The sequence below is a fragment of the Pogoniulus pusillus genome, unplaced genomic scaffold (genome assembly GCF_015220805.1).
Source record: "Pogoniulus pusillus isolate bPogPus1 unplaced genomic scaffold, bPogPus1.pri scaffold_47_arrow_ctg1, whole genome shotgun sequence".
Lineage (NCBI taxonomy): Eukaryota > Metazoa > Chordata > Aves > Piciformes > Lybiidae > Pogoniulus > Pogoniulus pusillus.
Window position 1 is genome coordinate 1675120 of NW_026974707.1, and position 17444 is coordinate 1692563.

The 17444-nt window shown below is 50.7% G+C and overlaps 2 protein-coding genes across 2 annotated transcripts; one reads left to right on the forward strand and one right to left on the reverse strand.

Annotated features, from left to right (window-relative positions):
• Window positions 1-361: 361 nt before the first annotated feature.
• Window positions 362-2342, forward strand: LOC135174121 (olfactory receptor 14A16-like). Its single transcript, XM_064141361.1, has 2 exons — window positions 362-437; window positions 1387-2342. The coding sequence occupies exon 2, from the start codon at window positions 1410-1412 to the stop codon at window positions 2340-2342; it is 933 nt and encodes a 310-aa protein (XP_063997431.1). The 5' UTR covers window positions 362-437; window positions 1387-1409.
• A 13146-nt stretch (window positions 2343-15488) lies between these two features.
• LOC135174123 (olfactory receptor 14A16-like) lies at window positions 15489-16259 on the reverse strand. Its single transcript, XM_064141362.1, has one exon. The coding sequence runs from the start codon at window positions 16251-16253 to the stop codon at window positions 15489-15491; it is 765 nt and encodes a 254-aa protein (XP_063997432.1). The 5' UTR covers window positions 16254-16259.
• Window positions 16260-17444: the final 1185 nt, after the last annotated feature.

The window sequence follows — 17444 nt, forward strand, 5'->3', positions numbered from 1 at the left end:
GCTGGCAGCACCTGAGGAGCATGGACTCAGCCCCAAACACTCCATGGGGCTCATTGAAACCCTGCTGAGCCACAACTTAGCCTCTGCTGCTTGCCAAGAGCTCTGCAGCTGCTTGGAGAGGTTTTTGTTCTGAGAAGCATCTGCTCAATGCTTTGCAAGGGAACATTTCATCACTCTCCAGCAGGAGTTGTCTCTGGGCAAGCAAAGCACAGCAGAGCCTGCCCCAGGCTGCTGCCAAGGAACAGACTCTGCAGCATCTGCTCAGCACAAGCTGTGTCTGACGCAGAGATGCTGCCAGCAGAAGCTTCTGCTGAGGCTCTGCACTTGCTTTCCTGCTTGCTCCTTCTTGGGGAGGCCACAGAGTGTCCCAGAATGTCCTGCCCTGCTCACTGCTCACCCTCACTCCCCACTGCCTCCAGCAGAGGCCAGAGGCACAGGTGAGGCACAGGATCTCCTTTGCCAGGGGCTGGGGGTCAGGGCTTGGCCCTTTGCACTCATGAAAGCCCTCCAGGTTTGCTCAGCCTCAGAGCCACCTTTAGCTGCTGTCCTGAGCTGTCAGCTCTGCCTCCAGCTCTCTGCTCTGTCCAGCCCCTGCAGGGGCTTCAGTGCCTCCAGGGATGCTTCCCTTGCATCCACTGCCTCCTGCTGCTCTAAGCGAGCACTGGGAACACTTCTGCAGTGTCCCTCCCTGGGACCCGTTAAGACTCCAAGCAACTTCAGAGTTTGACTCTGACTCTGAATTCTGCAGAGGTTTCTTCAGCTTCTCAGTCTCTGAGGTTCATGAGCTCAGCACCAAAGCCACCAGAGGGGTCCTTAAAATACCTTGGGCTGGTCCTCTGCTGCTGAGGTGGGGCAGGCTGCTGGGCTGGAGGGAGCTGCTGGCAAGCAGGCAGCACTGCAGAGAGACAGCTCTGGCCAGGAGCATCTCCTCTGCACAGCACAGCAGGGCTGAGGGCACTGCCAGAGGGTGCCATTGTGATGAGGGAGGCAGAGAGAGCTTTGAGGTGGCCAGGACCAAGAGGGTGACTGAGAGCTGAAAGAAGAGAAACCTTCCCAGCCCTGGCCGTGGTGAGTCTCTGCTGCAGAAGGGATTTGCAGTTCCTGGAGCTTCTGAAGCTGCCACATCCCACAGCCTCTGGGATCTCTTTCTTCCAGGGAGGGAGAGCAGGAGGAGATGATGGAGTGTAGAGCTTCCCAGCTGGACTGTCAGAGCCAGAGACATGAGAGCTGCTCTCTGCTGGGATGAGTGCCAGGCTGGAAGCTGAGAGTGCACAAAGCTCCTCCAAAGGAAGAGAAGTAAATTTGAGGGGATTTTGTGGGAAATGCTCACGGAGTTGTCCAAAGGAAATGTCCTAACTTGTGTAATGTCTTCTGCTCTATCAACAGTCACCCATATCAAGAGGCAGCAGATGTCCAACAGCAGCTCCATCAGCCACTTCCTCCTCCTGCCATTCCCAGGCACACAGCAGCTGCAGCTCCTGCACTTCTGCCTCTCCCTGGCCACCTACCTGGCTGCCCTCCTGGGCAACAGCCTCATCATCACCACCATTGCCTGGCACCACCACCTGCACACCCCCATGTACTTCTTCCTCCTCAACCTTGCCCAACTTGATCTTGGCTTAATCTCCACCACTGTTCCTAAATCTATGGCCAGCTCTTTCTGGGGCACCAGGGACATCTCCTATGCAGGTTGTGCTGCTCAGGTCTTCTTTGTGTTATTCTTTATTGACACAGAGTTTTTTCTCCTCACCATCATGGCCTACGACCACTACGTTGCCATCTGCAGGCCCCTGCACTATGGCACCCTCCTGGGCAGCAGAGCTTGTGCCCACATGGCAGCAGCTGCCTGGACCTGTGGCCTTCTCCATGCTTTGCTGCACACAGCCAATACATTTTCCCTGCCCCTCTGCCAGGGCAATGCTGTGCACCAGTTCTTCTGTGAGATCCCCCAGATCCTCAAGCTCTCCTGCTCCACAGCCTACCTCAGGGAACTTTGGCTCATTGTGGTCAGTGTCTGTGTGTTCTTTGTCTGTTTTGTGTTCATTGTGGTGTCCTATGTGCAGATCTTCAGGGCAGTGCTGAGGATGCCCTCTGAGCAGGGACGCCACAAAGCCTTTGCCACCTGCCTCCCTCACCTGGCTGTGCTCTCTCTATTTCTCAGCACTGGCATCGTTGCCTACTTGAAGCCCCCATCCATGTCCTTCCCATCCTCAAACCTGGTTGTGTCAGTTTTGTACTCAGTGGTGCCTCCAGCAGTGAACCCTCTCATCTACAGCCTGAGGAACCAGGAGCTGAAGGTTGCCCTGAGCAAACTGCTCCCTGGATGCTTTCAGAAGCAATAAACTCTTTGTCTCCTGCTGCAGAGCAGCTCTGGTGTCACTCAGAGCAGGCCCAGTCTGGCTTCTCCGATTTTGGCTGCTGCTGGTGGTGTTACCCTTGTGAGAATGCACTGCCCACAGCAATGTCTTTCTTCAGACCATTTCTGGTTCAGTGTGACCCAGAGGCTGTAGACATGAAGAGTTGTGCTCCCTGTGTGCTCAGCACAGGACAGGCCCTTGCAGGGACTTGTTTCTCTGAGCAGTGCCTGTGTGCAGAGGTGGAGGGGCAGAGTCCCAGCACAGCAGCAGTGCCAGGGAGCCCCAGCTCCTGGGCTGTCCTCAGCTGCTCTTTCTGCCCTTCCACACTCTGCTGCTGAGCTGCTGTGTTGGGGCAAGGCCTGAGTGCTCTGGCAGCTTGGGCATCCTGCTGCTGTGTGGCAGTGTTGGCACAGCACAGTAGGAACAGGCCACAGGCATTGCTGTGGCAGAGCCTCCTGGCAGCATTGCCATCCTACAAGGGCATCTCCTCATGCTTTATGCCATGGATGTTCCCCACCTCTGTGCCAAGCCCTCCCCATACCCTCGCAGCTGCTCTGCCCTTTGGAGAGGCTGTGGCTGTAGTGGCACTGTCCAGAGCAATGTGCAGTGATGAGCACTGCTGTGGGGCCACAGGAGAGTACAGTGTGCTGAGGAGAGAATAAGGGAAGCAGAGAGAGGCAAAGGGAGGTGGGAAGAAATTTGGCTGAGGGTCTTCATAACCACTATGATGGTTTGGGTGTTCCCCACGCCCCCCCACTTTAGCAATCACACAGACTAGACTCAGCCAGCTCTGGGAATATAAATGAAGCTATTTACAGCAGCACAATATACAAGCAGATACTTACAGTATATACAGTTATAGACAGAAAAAGACAAGGTAAAATGTAATACAGAAACACAACTCCCCTCCCAGAAACCTGAGTCCTCAGGAGCGGCTCTCAACCACCCCTGCACCTTCCCCCTGCCCCTCTCAACCTTACCCAGTCCCAAGGAAAAGTAGGGGTTCGGCCAAGAGGTTAAGAAGCAAAGGTGGGTGGAAGGTGTGCTAGAGAGATGCAGCTCAGCCAGCAGCCCAAGCGAGAGTGGGAGAAAAAGTGGCAAGAGTGTTATCTAACCTTTTCATTTCTTCTTCCCATACTCCTTAGCAAGGGCAGTAGACATCACCATTGTTTTTCTTTCACAGCCTGTAGTCTAGTTCTTCTCACCAAAACATTCTAGCCTGCTTGAAACTAGTGCAATCCACCCCTGTCTACTTCACTCAGAGTATTGCTGAGATCTGATCTATTCTAAACCAATATTTACACTCATGAGTATTACAAGTTCAGTTCACACTTCATTCCAGCTATCTCAGATGTAGGTAATTCAAAAGCTCAGCACAGTTTGTCTCCTCACAGATGAGACCAGAACAGGGACTCCCAGGTGACATTGGGTTCGTGCTCATGTACTGTAGGTTCTTTCAGTGTTGGACAACGATGGTACCTAGAACAGACAACTCCTAACAGCTTGTATTATACACTCTGAATTTAAACTCTCTCAGCTAAGGTTAGATTTCTCTGTGGCACACACTGGATTTCACCATTCTCCTGCATTACCCAGTAGGTATGACCAGGACCTTCAGCAGACACCACCCCTCGGACAGGTTTCCCTTCGCCCGAAGGAGAAAATACCCAAACAGTTTTCCCTAACAGATTCTTCTCACCTACAACAGGAACTTTATCACCGTCTGCTGTTTGGACCAAATCTGATTGTGCAGGTCCTGCTCTGTTTACTGAACCTCTACTATTTACCAACCAGGTAGCTTGTGCTAAATGTTTGTCCCAGTTTTTCAGAGTTCCATCCCCCTCAACTTTTAGGGTGGTTTTCAGCAAACCATTGTAGCGCTCAATCTTCCCTGCAGCTGGAGCACAGTAGGGTATGTGATAGATCCACTCAATACTGTGCTCTGTGGCCCAGTTTTTCACAAGATTGTTCTTGAAATGAGTGCCATTGTCTGACTCGATTCTCTCTGGAGTTCCATGTCTCCACATGATCTGTCTCTCCAAGCCAAGAATGGTGTTAGGTGCAGTAGCATGTGGAACTGGATAGGTTTCCAACCATCCAGTGCTGGCATCTACCATCGTTAGCACATACTGCTTGCCAGAACGAGATCGAGGTAAAGTGATGTAGTCAATCTGCCAGGCTTCACCATACTTGTACTTTGACCATCTCTCACCATACCATAAGGGCTTGATTCGCTTAGCCTGCTTAATAGCAGCACAAATGTCACAGTCATAGATGACTTGGGTGATAGCGTCCATGGACAAGTCAATTGACCTATCGCGAGCCCATCGGTATGTTCCATCTCTGCCTTGATGTCCAGATGAGTCATGGGCCCACCGAGCTAAGAACAGTTCACCTTGGTGTTTCCAATCAAGGTCAAGATCAGAGTTGGTATCAACTTGAGCAATCTTAGCAGCTTGGTCTGCCTGCTGGTTGTGTTGGTGTTCCTCAGTAGCTCTGCTCTTAGGCATGTGTGCATCTACGTGCCCAGTTCTCTCCAGCCATGCATCAATGTCCTGCCATAGATCAGCACACCAAATAGGCTTTCCTTTCCTCTGCCAACCATGCTTCTTCCAGTCCTTCAGCCAACCCCATAGAGCATTGGCTACCATCCATGAGTCGGTGTAGAGGTAAAGGATAGGCCAATTCTCACGTTCAGCCACATCAAGAGCAAGTTGAACAGCTTTTACCTCAGCAAACTGACTGGATTCTCCTTCTCCATCTCTTGCTTTGGTAACTCTCCTGGTAGGACTCCAGACTGATGACTTCCATCTTTGCTTGTTCCCAACAAGATAACAGGAACCATCTGTGAACAAAACATAGTTCTTTTCCTGATCAGAGAGATCACCATAGGGAGGAGCTTCCTCAGCATCAGTTATTTTCTCCTCTGGAGGTTTGGTACAGTCTGTGCCTTCCGGCCAGTTGGTGATCACCTCCACCAGACCAGGTCGGTCAAGATTCCCCATTTGTTGGGTTATCAAAGCCATCCATTTAGACCAGGTTGCATCTGTGGCATGATGCGGTGATGAACCTTTGCCCTTGAACATCCAGTTTAGAACTGGCAGTCTAGGAGCTAAAAGCAATTGTGACTCAGTTCCAATCACTTCAGAAGCTGCTTTCACTACTTCATGAGCTGCTAGTATCTGTTGCGGTGTAATTTGCCTCTGAACCTCTGTAGCTATGACCCCAGAAGCCAAGTGGACGACCACGTGTCTCATTTGGAGCTCTCTGCCAAAGGCTCCAAGTTGGACATTGTCACTGGCAGCTGTGTACAGAATGTTCTTAAAGTCTGGACCAGATCTCACAGGTCCCAAGCCCACTGCATGGACTACTTCTTGCTTGATCTGATCAAAGGCTGCTTGTTGTTCAGGTCCCCACTCGAAATTGTTTCTCTTACGAGTCACATCATGCAGAGGTTTGACAATCTGACTGAAACCAGGAATGTGTAGTCTCCAAAATCCCATAGCTCCCAAGAAAGAGAGAGTGTCCTTCTTATTGGTGGGAACTGCCTGTCATGGAAGGGATCAGAGCCCTTTTGCCCTATTGCAGAATTTTCATTTATACCCAAAATTGTGGCTCAGAGGCCTTCCATCAAAAAAGTCAAAACAATATTTTCTATCTGCTTGCACTGACGTAGCTGCTGTACCAGCAGACGTCCAGGCCTTGGGAGAATCTCTCTCTTAGAGAAACAAAAGACATAAACATGGCTATGTTTTGTAAAAAGGGTTTGAATTCTCAGACATGGTGACCACCCGACAAACATCTGCTGGGGGCTGACCCCTGGGTGGTTCCATAAGTTGTTTTTGGTGAGAATTAGCCAATTATATAAGTTGATTACAACTTTGTACCAATCTGTAAAGTTAACGTAAGTCTGCCTGAGTTGGCTGAACACACCTTTCCTGGAAATAATATAAAAATGCCACATTAGCCCTAGCCTCTCTTGCCCCTCACTCTCTACCCTGCTCTACTTGCACCTCTTTTGCTCGATACCCTGATCGCTGATTACACACACACACACACACGCGGTATTCACATCGCAAACAACCAGCTCGAGATGGCTCTGTTCCAGACAAGGACCCGATCCTTACGAACCTCTGGAGTTGGCATTCAGCTCAACCGGACCCGCAGAGCCTCGGACAATGTGCCTTAAAATCCATAAAGACTTTGAAACTTTTCTGAACTGCATTTGGGACAGTGAGTAATTGATAAACTTCTATCTGAAACTGAATGATCTCTCAAGACTTCAATGAACTCTCTCATATCATAGACTCTCTTCATTTTAGTCATTCTGTATATTAAATCACAACTACGAATCAAGAATCTACGTGGGATAATTACAAATAAGTTTGGGGAAGGGATTTCTGGTGCTTATAGTATTAAATCATTTATACCTTTTTATAAACATCTCGTCCGTGACACTGCCATGGTGGAGACTTTGTTGATCACATCCTGTGGAATGTAACGGTGACCATCCTGCCACCGCACTCCCAGAAACTGAATTTCTCTGGCAGGTCCTTTGACCTTCTCTCTCTTAATGGCAAAACCTGCTTGCAACAGAATGTCAATGATTTTGTTACCTTTCTCGAAGACTTCCTCAGCAGTTTGGCCCCACACAATGATGTTGTCGATGTACTGGATGTGCTCTGGAGCTTTACCTTTCTCCAGCGCATTGTGGATGACTGAGTGACAGATGGTTGAGCTGTGTTTCCACCCCTGAGGCAAACGGTTGAACTGGTACTGGATTCCTCTCCAGGTGAATGCAAACTGAGGCCTGCACTCCTTTGCTATGGGAATAGAGAAGAAAGCATTAGCAATGTCTATGGTAGCATACCAGTTAGCCTCCTTTGATTCCAGCTCGTTCTGGAGTTCCACCATGTCTGGCACAGGTGCGATCCTGGGTGGAGTCACCTTTTTGATGGCGGGAAAATCAACCGTCAGCCTCCAGTCTCTGTTAGGCTTGCACACAGGCCAGATGGGACTGCTGAAAGGTGAATGAGCTTTCTCGACGATGCCTCTGATTCTGCCACTCTGCAGTTCCCTGGCTCTCTTCAAAAGAGCTGAAGTAGGTTCACCATCCCACTTTTTCATGTTCTCACCAAATTGGTTACGCAGAGTTGGCCACAGTGATGCAGGTGATTGCTGATGTCTGGGTGAAATTTGTTTCCTCCTGGGCTGGAATTGCCTTGCAGGAGGTGGGTGTCTGTTCTTGATGGCAGAAACATGCACCCATTCAGATGATGCATGTATGGTATCCTTTACCAGATTGAAAATGGTTTTAACAGCCTCCTTCAGTTCTCTCATGCTATCTTTGATGCCATCCTGAATGCTATCTTTTATGCCATGTTTTATCTCTATACCTGGCTTTTTTATTGCACAGATTATGGCAGAATGTGACTGCCGGCACTGCAGCCTTGGTGAATGACTTTTGGGCCACCTATATGGTTAGATAATTGTTCTCCAACTTATTTCCATGTTACAGTGACTTACATGCTTACTTGGAAGAGGCGTGCACAGCTAACGTAGTTTAAGATTGGTACAGGTGGAAAGTACAGATTGGCTTAAGGTTATGGTGTGGCACAGACAGGTCAACTCTTACAAACAATCTGTAGGGTCAGCCCCTGCAGCTGACTCTGCCTCCTGCAGCTGCACGTGGGTTGCCTGCCTCCAAGAAGGATTCAAGGACACTCTGCAGCACAGGGTTGCTCATTCTTATCAGTTCATGTCCTCTCTTAGCAAGAAGTCCCTCCACAATTCCCTCTTTTTCTTTTGAGCAACCCAGGCCTGATCTCCAACTCTACACAGGCTGTGCTCAACACAGGAGCAAATAACACAGCTACAAATCAAGAATAATAACCTCAGAAAGAGAATGAACCTGTGAGAGCTTTTGTTAGTAGCATTACTTTGGCAAGCTAACAACCCAAGCTTAGCTAACAATCCCCAAAGCTTTTCCTGCTGCTACCTCTGATGCTAAGCTGCAGTAAGTCATGTGTTCAAAAGACCAAAAGGTCCAGAAGATTGTCACAGTCACAGGAGGGTGCATGTGCGCCATGTCTTCGTTGGCTCTGTGTGGCAATTGATGTTGTAGAATTGCAGATGTATCAGTTGTCCATTATTCCTTCTCAGACTCCCATTGTTCTGGATTCACTCTATAATCTTCAGAAATCTTGATGTTTTCACAACACTCCTTTGCTATGACCTGCGTCTGTTGTCTACTGTGCTTAAGAGCTACTCATTTCTGAATATCATACAAAGGTACACCCTAGATGTTGCTTTCAGGCTTTCTATTAGGCCTAGTTCTCACAGTTCTTCTGTTTGTTTAAGAAATTAAGGCGCTGTTTCTCATCTGGATGAGGGCATGGAGTCAGTCATCAGCAAGTTTGCAGATGATACAAAGCTGGGGGTAGACGTGATGGAGTTGGAGGGCAGAAGGGCTCTGCAGCGGGACCTTGACCACCTGGACAGACGGGCAGAGTCCAAGGGGATGGCGTTCAGGCAGCAGCTGAGCAATTTAACAAGGCTTTCATGCTATTGGTGAGGTAATGTGGACAACTTTGCTTGGAAAAGCTTACATATGCAAATAGCCTAGCACTCAGAAGCAACTCAGGGTCTCACAGGTGTGCTGCTTTCCTCAATGCACCCACTCCCGCCCCTCCCACCCCATAAGCAGCACAGGAGACACCAATAGAAGCAAGGCAGAAGTCCAACAGTCCCCCATCCCAAGCTGGGCTCAGCTTTCTAACTGGAAGCTCTATCAGCTGTGTGTCTCTTCTGTGGAGTGCGTTTTCTGGGGGGGGAGAGGCTACGAGGTGTGGGGGATGGTAAGGGTGGATCCAGGACTGCTTTTCCTGAGGCTCTTGTCACTGGAGAAGGGGGTGGTGTCCGGCTCCCTGTGTGTGGTTGCCTCTGCTTTCTCTTTTTCTCTGCTCTTCTTCCCTCTGTCTCTTTTGTGGTTTTCCCTTCTCCTTTTAAGAGTGAAGAATCTCCTGCATTGCATGCTGTTGGTGGCGTATTGGCATAACCGGTGGAGCACCTGGGTACAATGACTCTTTGGTCACCAATATGGTTAGATGGTCATAGTCTGCTTTATTTCCATGATGCAGAGACTTCTATGCATTCTAGCAAGAGGCCTGCTCCACCAAGATTGGTTACAATCAGAAGGTACAGGGTTACATGTAAGGCACAGATAGGTCAGTATACCATAACAATCTGAGGGTCAGTCTCTGGGGCTGGCTAAACTCTGCCCACCTGCAGCTGCACTCCACCCCCTGCAGCTGCATGTGGGGGGAAGCTACCCTGTGCCTGCTATATAACACCCAAGATGGATTTAAGGACACTCCCAGCACGGGTTGCTCATGTTTATGATTTTGTGTCCTCTGCTAGCAAGAATCTCTCCAACAAAGATGGAACCTCTTGCCACTCCGTCTGGGTATTACAAAAACTGGTGTGTACCCAGTGGAAAGCTCTATGTGACCTCGTTGTGATTCACACTCCACCAGTTCAAAGAGAGCATCCATTCGAGGCTTTGACAAGGGCCACTGCTCGATCCACCCTGGATCAGATGATTTCCGCATTAACCTAATTGGTGTAAGTGGAAATGCAGCAGTGGCCCTCACAGTAAATTTGTCACGCTGGCTTTTAGTAGGACTAGGGCATCTCTTCCCAGCAGGGGTGGGACTCCAGACATGACATATGGAAAGAGGGTAATAGTTTTCTCTGGTCCCTTTTCTGTGTGAAGCATTATTGCTATCAATCCAATACTCTTCCGAGCTCGGGATAGTCCTCCAACTCCTCCCACCATGTGTGCATCTGCCAATTTCCCATCTGATGGCCAATTTGATTCAGGGATGACTGTAACCTGTGCTCCAGTGTCAATTAAAAATGAGACATTGATGATAGTACTATTTGGAGTATTATAGAGGGAACAGGTCCCCAGACCACTGGTTGGTCATCACCCTTTATGACTAGGGCCAGCCTGGGGTCTTGCCCCCAGGACATGGTTCTTGTTGTCCCTGGTATAGGGACAGGTTTGGCTGGGCCATTGGTTGAGTCATGAAACTGGTCGCTTCTCGAGGGGGCAGTGGGTTTTGGGGCGTTTTGCCCCATGCTGGGTAGGTGTGGTTGGGCCACCTCATATTCTGATTGGGAGAGGGCTGTGCATGGCCCAGGTGCCCCCTCTCCCTTCCATTTCCCAAGGTTCTTGATCTGCATTCTCTAGCAAGATATTCTTTCTTTCCACAGGCCCAGCACTGCCCTCTAGTGTGATTCCTGCATGGGGGGGCACCATTGGCAGGTCCCCTGTCTGAGGGCAGTTTGCCATTGCATGGCCTGTCTGGCCACATTTAAAACATGCCATCACTTTGGCTATCGCAGTACGGACAGCCACCTGGATTGGAGCTAGATGCTCCTCCTTCACCACATGCTTAATCATGTCTGCGATACTTGCTCCTGGCAGCAGTGATCGCAAGATTTCTTTGGTTGATGAATTGCACTGTTGGCATCAACATTCCACCACTGTTGGACCTTTTGCTTCTGCAGGCAGGGTGGAGGAGTCGACTGCAGTCTGGAGGCAATCCGCGAACTGTGTAAAACTCTTGCTTTCACTCTGTTTTAGTGTGGACCATGGTGATGGTTTGGTGATGGCTCTAGAGGCTGTGCAGATAGCTTCTCTGGCCACACGAGTAGTTGCCATGACTTCATGGGCCCGCAGACCCTGGCCTGTGCCTGAGGGGTAACCATCATTGGATTCGTGCCCGTCAGCCACTGCAGGCTGGAGCCAGTAATGGGTGATCTGCCCCAGTTATTTGAGCCAATTGCCTTGCTCAGTTGTCCTCCCAATCTTGTTTGAAGATAATCATCCCTGCCCCACCAAGGATCAGTCTACAAGTTTGTTTTATGCCTAACGGGAGCATGTTGTCTCCCCCAAAGAGACTGTCTATAAGGGGGGACACCATAGGAGAGTTGAGGCCTTTTTCTGCGATTGCCGTAACAATTGCTTGTACATCTTTGGGGTTTACTGATGAGTGAATCCTTTCCTCTCCATCCTCCACCTGGACTGGGTACACTAGCATGGTCAGTGGGGCCCAGTCATCACATGGGACCCAGTCAGCACGTGCCCTGTTCACTTCTTTCCAATCCATGAAATGAATTTGTTTCCCATTTTCTTTTTTATTTTGGTTGGGAGTATCTTGGTGTTTAAATCTGCCTGCTCCCATATCCTCTTCTTCTGAACTTGAATCACTGGGACACTCATCCTCGCTGGTGTCTGATCCAGAGTGGGAAGTAGACTGACTGGTTGTTTCTGGATCCCAGTGCTTTTTGGTTGGACTTCGGCCCTGCCCTCTTCCTTTAAGGGCAGGCTCCCCCCTTCTTGGTTCATCCTGCCTTCTGCTTGGACTTTGGTTCCACCTGCTTTTCTTCTGGGTAGATCCTTCCCCTTTCTTTAACTTGCTCCACCTTCTGCTGGGCAGGGTGTTTGCCTTTGAAGGGCATTTTTTTGTATGGGTGCTCTGATTGGTTCTTTGTCTCTCTCCCATGCTCTCTTCCTCTTTGTTATCGCTCTCTTTGTTCTCCTCCATCTCATCCACCTTCCCTTTGTGTCCGCCGAAAGCCTCCTCGCCCTGCCCCTCTCCAGATCACTTGGCACCATCTTTAGGTGCATAGTGCAGGGGTTTCACCCAGTTTTCCTCAAGCTCCATTTTCTTCTCGGCGCCCCTAGCCTCTTCGATCAGCTTACACTTGTGAGTGTTTCTCTGCGGGTGGGTCGGGGCTTGGGGGTTGGGGGAGGATGTCGCCCTCCTGATGGTCTTTAGGTTCACCGAGATTGTTTTTGCTCGGGGGATCTGAGGTCTGTGTAGCTGCCCCGACTCCCAATTTCGAGGTGGTTAACAAACATTCCCTCGTTGCCTTCCATGTCTCCTTCTCCTGTATGGCCTTCTTCAAGGCCTCTTCCACCTTTCCCCATGCCTTAAGATTTTTCCCACAACCCAGGACTTTGTTTCCTCAGCTAACACCTTAGTACATTTATCCCATGCCTCAGGGTGGAGTATATCCACCGGCTGGTTAGTGACCCCCGTTTGTAAAAGCCTCGCAACTGTGAGAGTAAAATCTTTAGCTTTACACTCAATCCCCCACTGCTTATGTAATTGTGATACAACCTTCACGAGGGCTTCCATCCTCCTTGTTGGTCCCGGAGCGTTCTCCTCGCCGCCGGGCTGGTCCTGCCACTCTGGCCACTGTTCACTTGATTCCAGGCAATGATTCCTGGGTTTTGGTACCACTTGTCACCTTACACGGTGTGGCAACCTGGTTCAGGAAGGGCTCAGCGATCAATTCCAGACCGCTGGACCATTAGCATGCAGACACCAGTGTGGGGGACAGCAAATGGCATTTATTGGTATGTGGCATGAGATTATATAGTATAGGCTATAACATCACTTCCATCTGCTTACATCATAAGCTGAATATTATTGGTTATGAGAGAGAGGCCCTTTCTTTCCATACAGCATATCTTCTGGCTGCCAGACCCTATCTACCCACACCCAGGACCTCTCTGATGGCTTTGTGCACATTTCAGGGCTCAGACCAGAAAGGGTCACATGAGCAGAGAGGAACATTTGCAATGAGCCTGTCCAGGACACCTGAGATGAATCCCACTGGGGCAGTGGGGATTGTTCTGCAGTCACACAGAGAAATGTCAGGGCTCTGTCAGGTGCCCACATCTGAGCTGGCCTCATAGCCTCCTGGTGCCCCCTGGCATGTTCAGAGGCAGAGTCCTTCCCCATCACTCCCACAGGCCCTGCAATGCAGCAGTTAGTGTCCTGCTGACCTGCTGCTGCCCCTGCCAGAGGCTGGGAGGCTCCTGAAGCCTCCAGTGCCTTGGTACCCCCAGGAGCAGCTGATGGTGTTTGTGCTCACTCAGGTTCCTCTCACCTCACAGCCATGATGTCCATGCTGACCTCTCATCACGAAATGCAAACAGGGACTGCTGAGCTCCTGATGCTGTGTTCAAAGAACTTATGCAAGCCAAGGTGAGAGGCCAGGGCTGGAAATGCTGTCTGTGAGGGGCCAGTCCACCGTGCTGGACCTGTGGCAGCTTTCCCAGGGTTAGATCCAGCAAACACGGGTTTGGAGCTGCTGCTGCTCTGCTGTTCCTTCACATCTCTCACGGGAGGCCTCTCTCTGCAGAACACTTCTGCCTGCCCCACCCCTGCACACTCACATGCTTTAGCTCTTCCCTGCTGTTTTCATCTATGGGATGCTTTCTTGGGCACTTGGGAAACTGAAGTTCCAGAAAAGTCTTAGGAGAAGGATCTGAGGAACTAAACGGTTACTGGCAGGGCTTTTATTTTGTTTAAAGAAACAAGGAGCACAGCTCCTCTGTCAGAAACCCTCAAAGGGAAAAGCAAACAGAAAGGGGCTGAGAGCATCCAGGATATTGAGATGCTGGAGTGGGTCCAGAGAAGAGTGATGAGACTGGTGAGGGGGCTGAAGGGGAAGTCTCGTGATGAGAGGCTGAGGGAGCTGGAGGTGTTCAGCCTGGAGAAGAGGAGACTTAGAAGGGATCTTGTCACACTCTACAGCCAGGTTGTAGTCAGATGGGATCAGGCTCGTAGTCAGGTGGGATCAGGCTCTTCTTCCAGGTAACTTGTGAAAGGACAAGTGCACGGCTTGAAGCTCCCTGAACTCAGAGGAGGTTTAGGTTGGATATTAGGAAGCACTTCCTGATGGAAAGGTGATTCGGCAGTGGAGAGGACTGCCCCGGGAGGTGGTGGAGTCAGTATCCTGGAGGTCTTTAAGAAAGGATTGGATGTGGCACTTGCTGGCATGGTTTAGCTGATGTGCTGGTGTTGTGGAGGGCCTGTAGGCCCAAATCAGGCTTATTTATGCCTGCTCTGCCTGGATATGTCTCTCTGCCTGCACCAGGGGTAAACGAGCACAAAGGGGCACAACAGACCAGGGCCATGAAGTCAGTTGCCCAGGACACCTGATTGTGTAAGTCCCCACACACTCAGCTCGTGCCTGCCTGGTGCTGGGCCCAGGTGATTCCCATATTTGGAGTCCAGGCCTGTGGGTTTTACCTAGTATGGTAAGGTTTGGCTGACTGCCAACCTGATTGGTCATTCTAGTCGTCAATGAGACCATCAATAGCCTACATTTAATAAATAGGGGTGCACAGGCTCATGTGCAGCCTGCCCCACATTCCTTGTGGCTCCACCACATTGCTTGCTTGCCTGCCTGCATATTTCCTTGCAGCTTTATGCCTGCCTTTGTATGAGTGCCTGGTTGCACATTGCTGTGGGTGCCACGAGCAGACCCACTTGTCTGCGTTCGATTGGCCTGAGAAGCAAGCGTTGGACCTGTGCTCAGACTGAACGGAATCCTGCCTCTGCACCTGGAGATCCTGCCTGTGTACCCCTGCAGAGAGCAGCCAGCAGGATCCAACAGCAGTAAGGCCAGAGACTGCCATTTCCCCTGATGCTGGAGGATTCCAGCCTCAAAGTCCACAGGCAGAGACCCTGAAGAATTGGACACTAGGCACAGGCTGAGGCAGCCCCAGAGGGTGATTGATAAGAAGTGTGAGTAGATGCCTCTGCAATTTCTATTACCTCTGCCATAAAGCAGAGAGCAGCTTTCAGCTCAGCTTTGCTGGGCAAATAGGGTAAGAACCCAGGCAGCATTGAGCCACGGGGAAAATTCTCTCTCTGTTAATAGTTTCAAAGTTTGCTGGTTAGGAATAAGCTTCTGTAGATAGATATTCCATAATGTCTTCATAACCTTTTAAAGAACAATTTAATATTAAAGTTCAGTGGTTGGGGGTGGGGAGAGTTGAAATATTGGAGTTTAATAAATATATTTTTATAAATATCCTCTCACATTAATTAATTTCTCTCCTCCACCAAATAGGCATTGGGAATCCCCCTCCACAACAGCTGGACATGAGGATCTGAGAGGTCTTTTCCAGTCTCAATGGTTCTGTGATTCTGAGTGTTCTCACAAGTGAAACTATCCACCACCAAGAGCAAAAGGTCTGGAAGCCAGGCTGGGCCTGCTCAGAGTGACACCAGAGCTGCTCTGCAGCAGGAGACAAAGAGTTTATTGCTTCTGAAAGCATCCAGGGAGCAGTTTGCTCAGGGCAGCCTTCAGCTCCTGGTTCCTCAGGCCATAGATGAGAGGGTTCATTGCTGGAGGCACCACTGAGTACAGAACTGACACCACCAGGTCCAGCGGTGGGGAAGAGATAGAAGGGGGCTTCAGGTAGGCAAAGAAGCCAGTGCTGAGAGACAGGGAGAGCACAGCCAGGTGAGGGAGGCAGGTGGCAAAGGCTTTGTGTCGTCCCTGCTGAGAGGGCATCCTCAGCACTGCCCTGAAGATCTGCACATAGGACACCACAATGAACACAAAACAGACAAAGAATACACAGACACTGACCACAATGAGCCAAACTTCCCTGAGGTAGGCTGTGGAGCAGGAGAGCTTGAGGATCTGGGGGATCTCACAGAAGAACTGGTGCACAGCATTGCCCTGGCAGAGGGGCAGGGAAAATGTATTGGCTGTGTGCAGCAGAGCACTGAGAAAGCCACAGGCCCAGGCAGCTGCTGCCATGTGGGCACAAGCTCTGCTGCCCAGGAGGGTGCCATAGTGCAGGGGCCTGCAGATGGCAATGTAGCAGTCGTAGGCCATGATGGTGAGGAGAAAATACTCTGCTGGAATGAAAAAGGCAAAGAGAAGGACCTGAGCAGCACATCCTGCATAGGAGATTTCCCTGATGCCCGTCAGGGAACTGTCCATGGCTTTGGGCACAGTGATGGAGATTAAGCCAAGGTCAAGAATGGAGAGGTTGAGGAGGAAGAAGTACATGGGGGTGTGCAGGTGGTGGTGCCAGGCAATGGTGGTGATGATGAGGCTGTTGCTCAGGAGGGCAGCCAGGTAGGTGGCCAGGAAGAGGCAGAAGTGCAGGAGCTGCAGCTGCTGTGTGCCTGCGAATGGCAGGAGGAGGAACTCAGTGATGGAGCTGCCATTGTGCATTTGTTCTCTCCAAACATGAGTGCTGTTGAGAGAGGAGAAGACATCAGTGAGTTAGGGCAGGCTGCTTTGTTCCTCTCCTGCACAGTTTCCCAAGGAGTGCTCTTCAAAGTCACTTCTGTGTCCCTGGGGGAACTTCTCTCAGCTTCCTTCTCTGAGCTGCTGAGTGAGGAGCTGAAGGAGCAGAAGTCCTCATCTCTGACACTGATCTCAGCCTGCTTTGTCCTGGGGGACTAAAGGTTTCCCTGTGCCTTATCCAGAGTCAGCAGAGCTGCTCTGCCCTTGAGTGACTTGCATTTGAGGTTGCTCTCACTAACAATGTGCTTGAGAACTCCTCTCTTTGCCTGTGCCTCTGAGCCAAGTGCTGCAGAGGGTGGCCTGGCTCTCTGCTGCCTGGAGCTCTCTGCTGTTTGTCTGCCCAAAGCCTCCTCCCTGTCAGTGTCCTCAAACCTCATCCCAAATGCTGTGTGCTCAGCTCTGCCCTGCAGACACCTCCTGACAGCAGGCACTGCCCAGGGGCATCTCCCTGACAACAGCTCCCAAGGATAGGTCAGACAAAGGCTGTTGCTGCCAGCAGAAGGGAGCTGGAGCTGCCTGTAGGCAGAGGAGTCACTTTGGGAGGTTTCTGGCAGATCTGCTGATGCCTTCTGTTCAGGAGCTCTGTGCCTTGCCACCACCTGTCCCCTTTCCCTTAGAGGATTGAGATTAGAGAGCCTGCAAAGTTCATCTTTAGGTCAGCCTCTGCCTTGCACCATCTCTTGCAATGCAGCCAATGTCCCAAGGCTGAGCTGGAGCTGTGAGCAGCCCTGACCCACACAGCAGCCTTTCCACAGGAGAAAAAACCTACCCTGCCCTGTCCTGCCCTGCCTTGCCCAGGGTGGCTCCTTCAAGTGACATCTTCTCCCCACAGTACCATGGGGAGCTCCCCATGCAGGCTGAGAGCTAAGCCTGGCTGATGGCAGAGACCCTGCCCCAGCACTCAGCCGCTGCACTGCAGGGACCCTGCTCTGACGGACAGCCCTGCCC

Excerpts from the sequence above, each read along its gene's own strand:
- LOC135174121 (XM_064141361.1), top strand. The coding sequence starts at position 1,410 with ATGTCCAACAGCAGCTCCATCAGCCACTTCCTCCTCCTGCCATTCCCA.
- LOC135174123 (XM_064141362.1), bottom strand. The coding sequence starts at position 16,253 with ATGTACTTCTTCCTCCTCAACCTCTCCATTCTTGACCTTGGCTTAATC.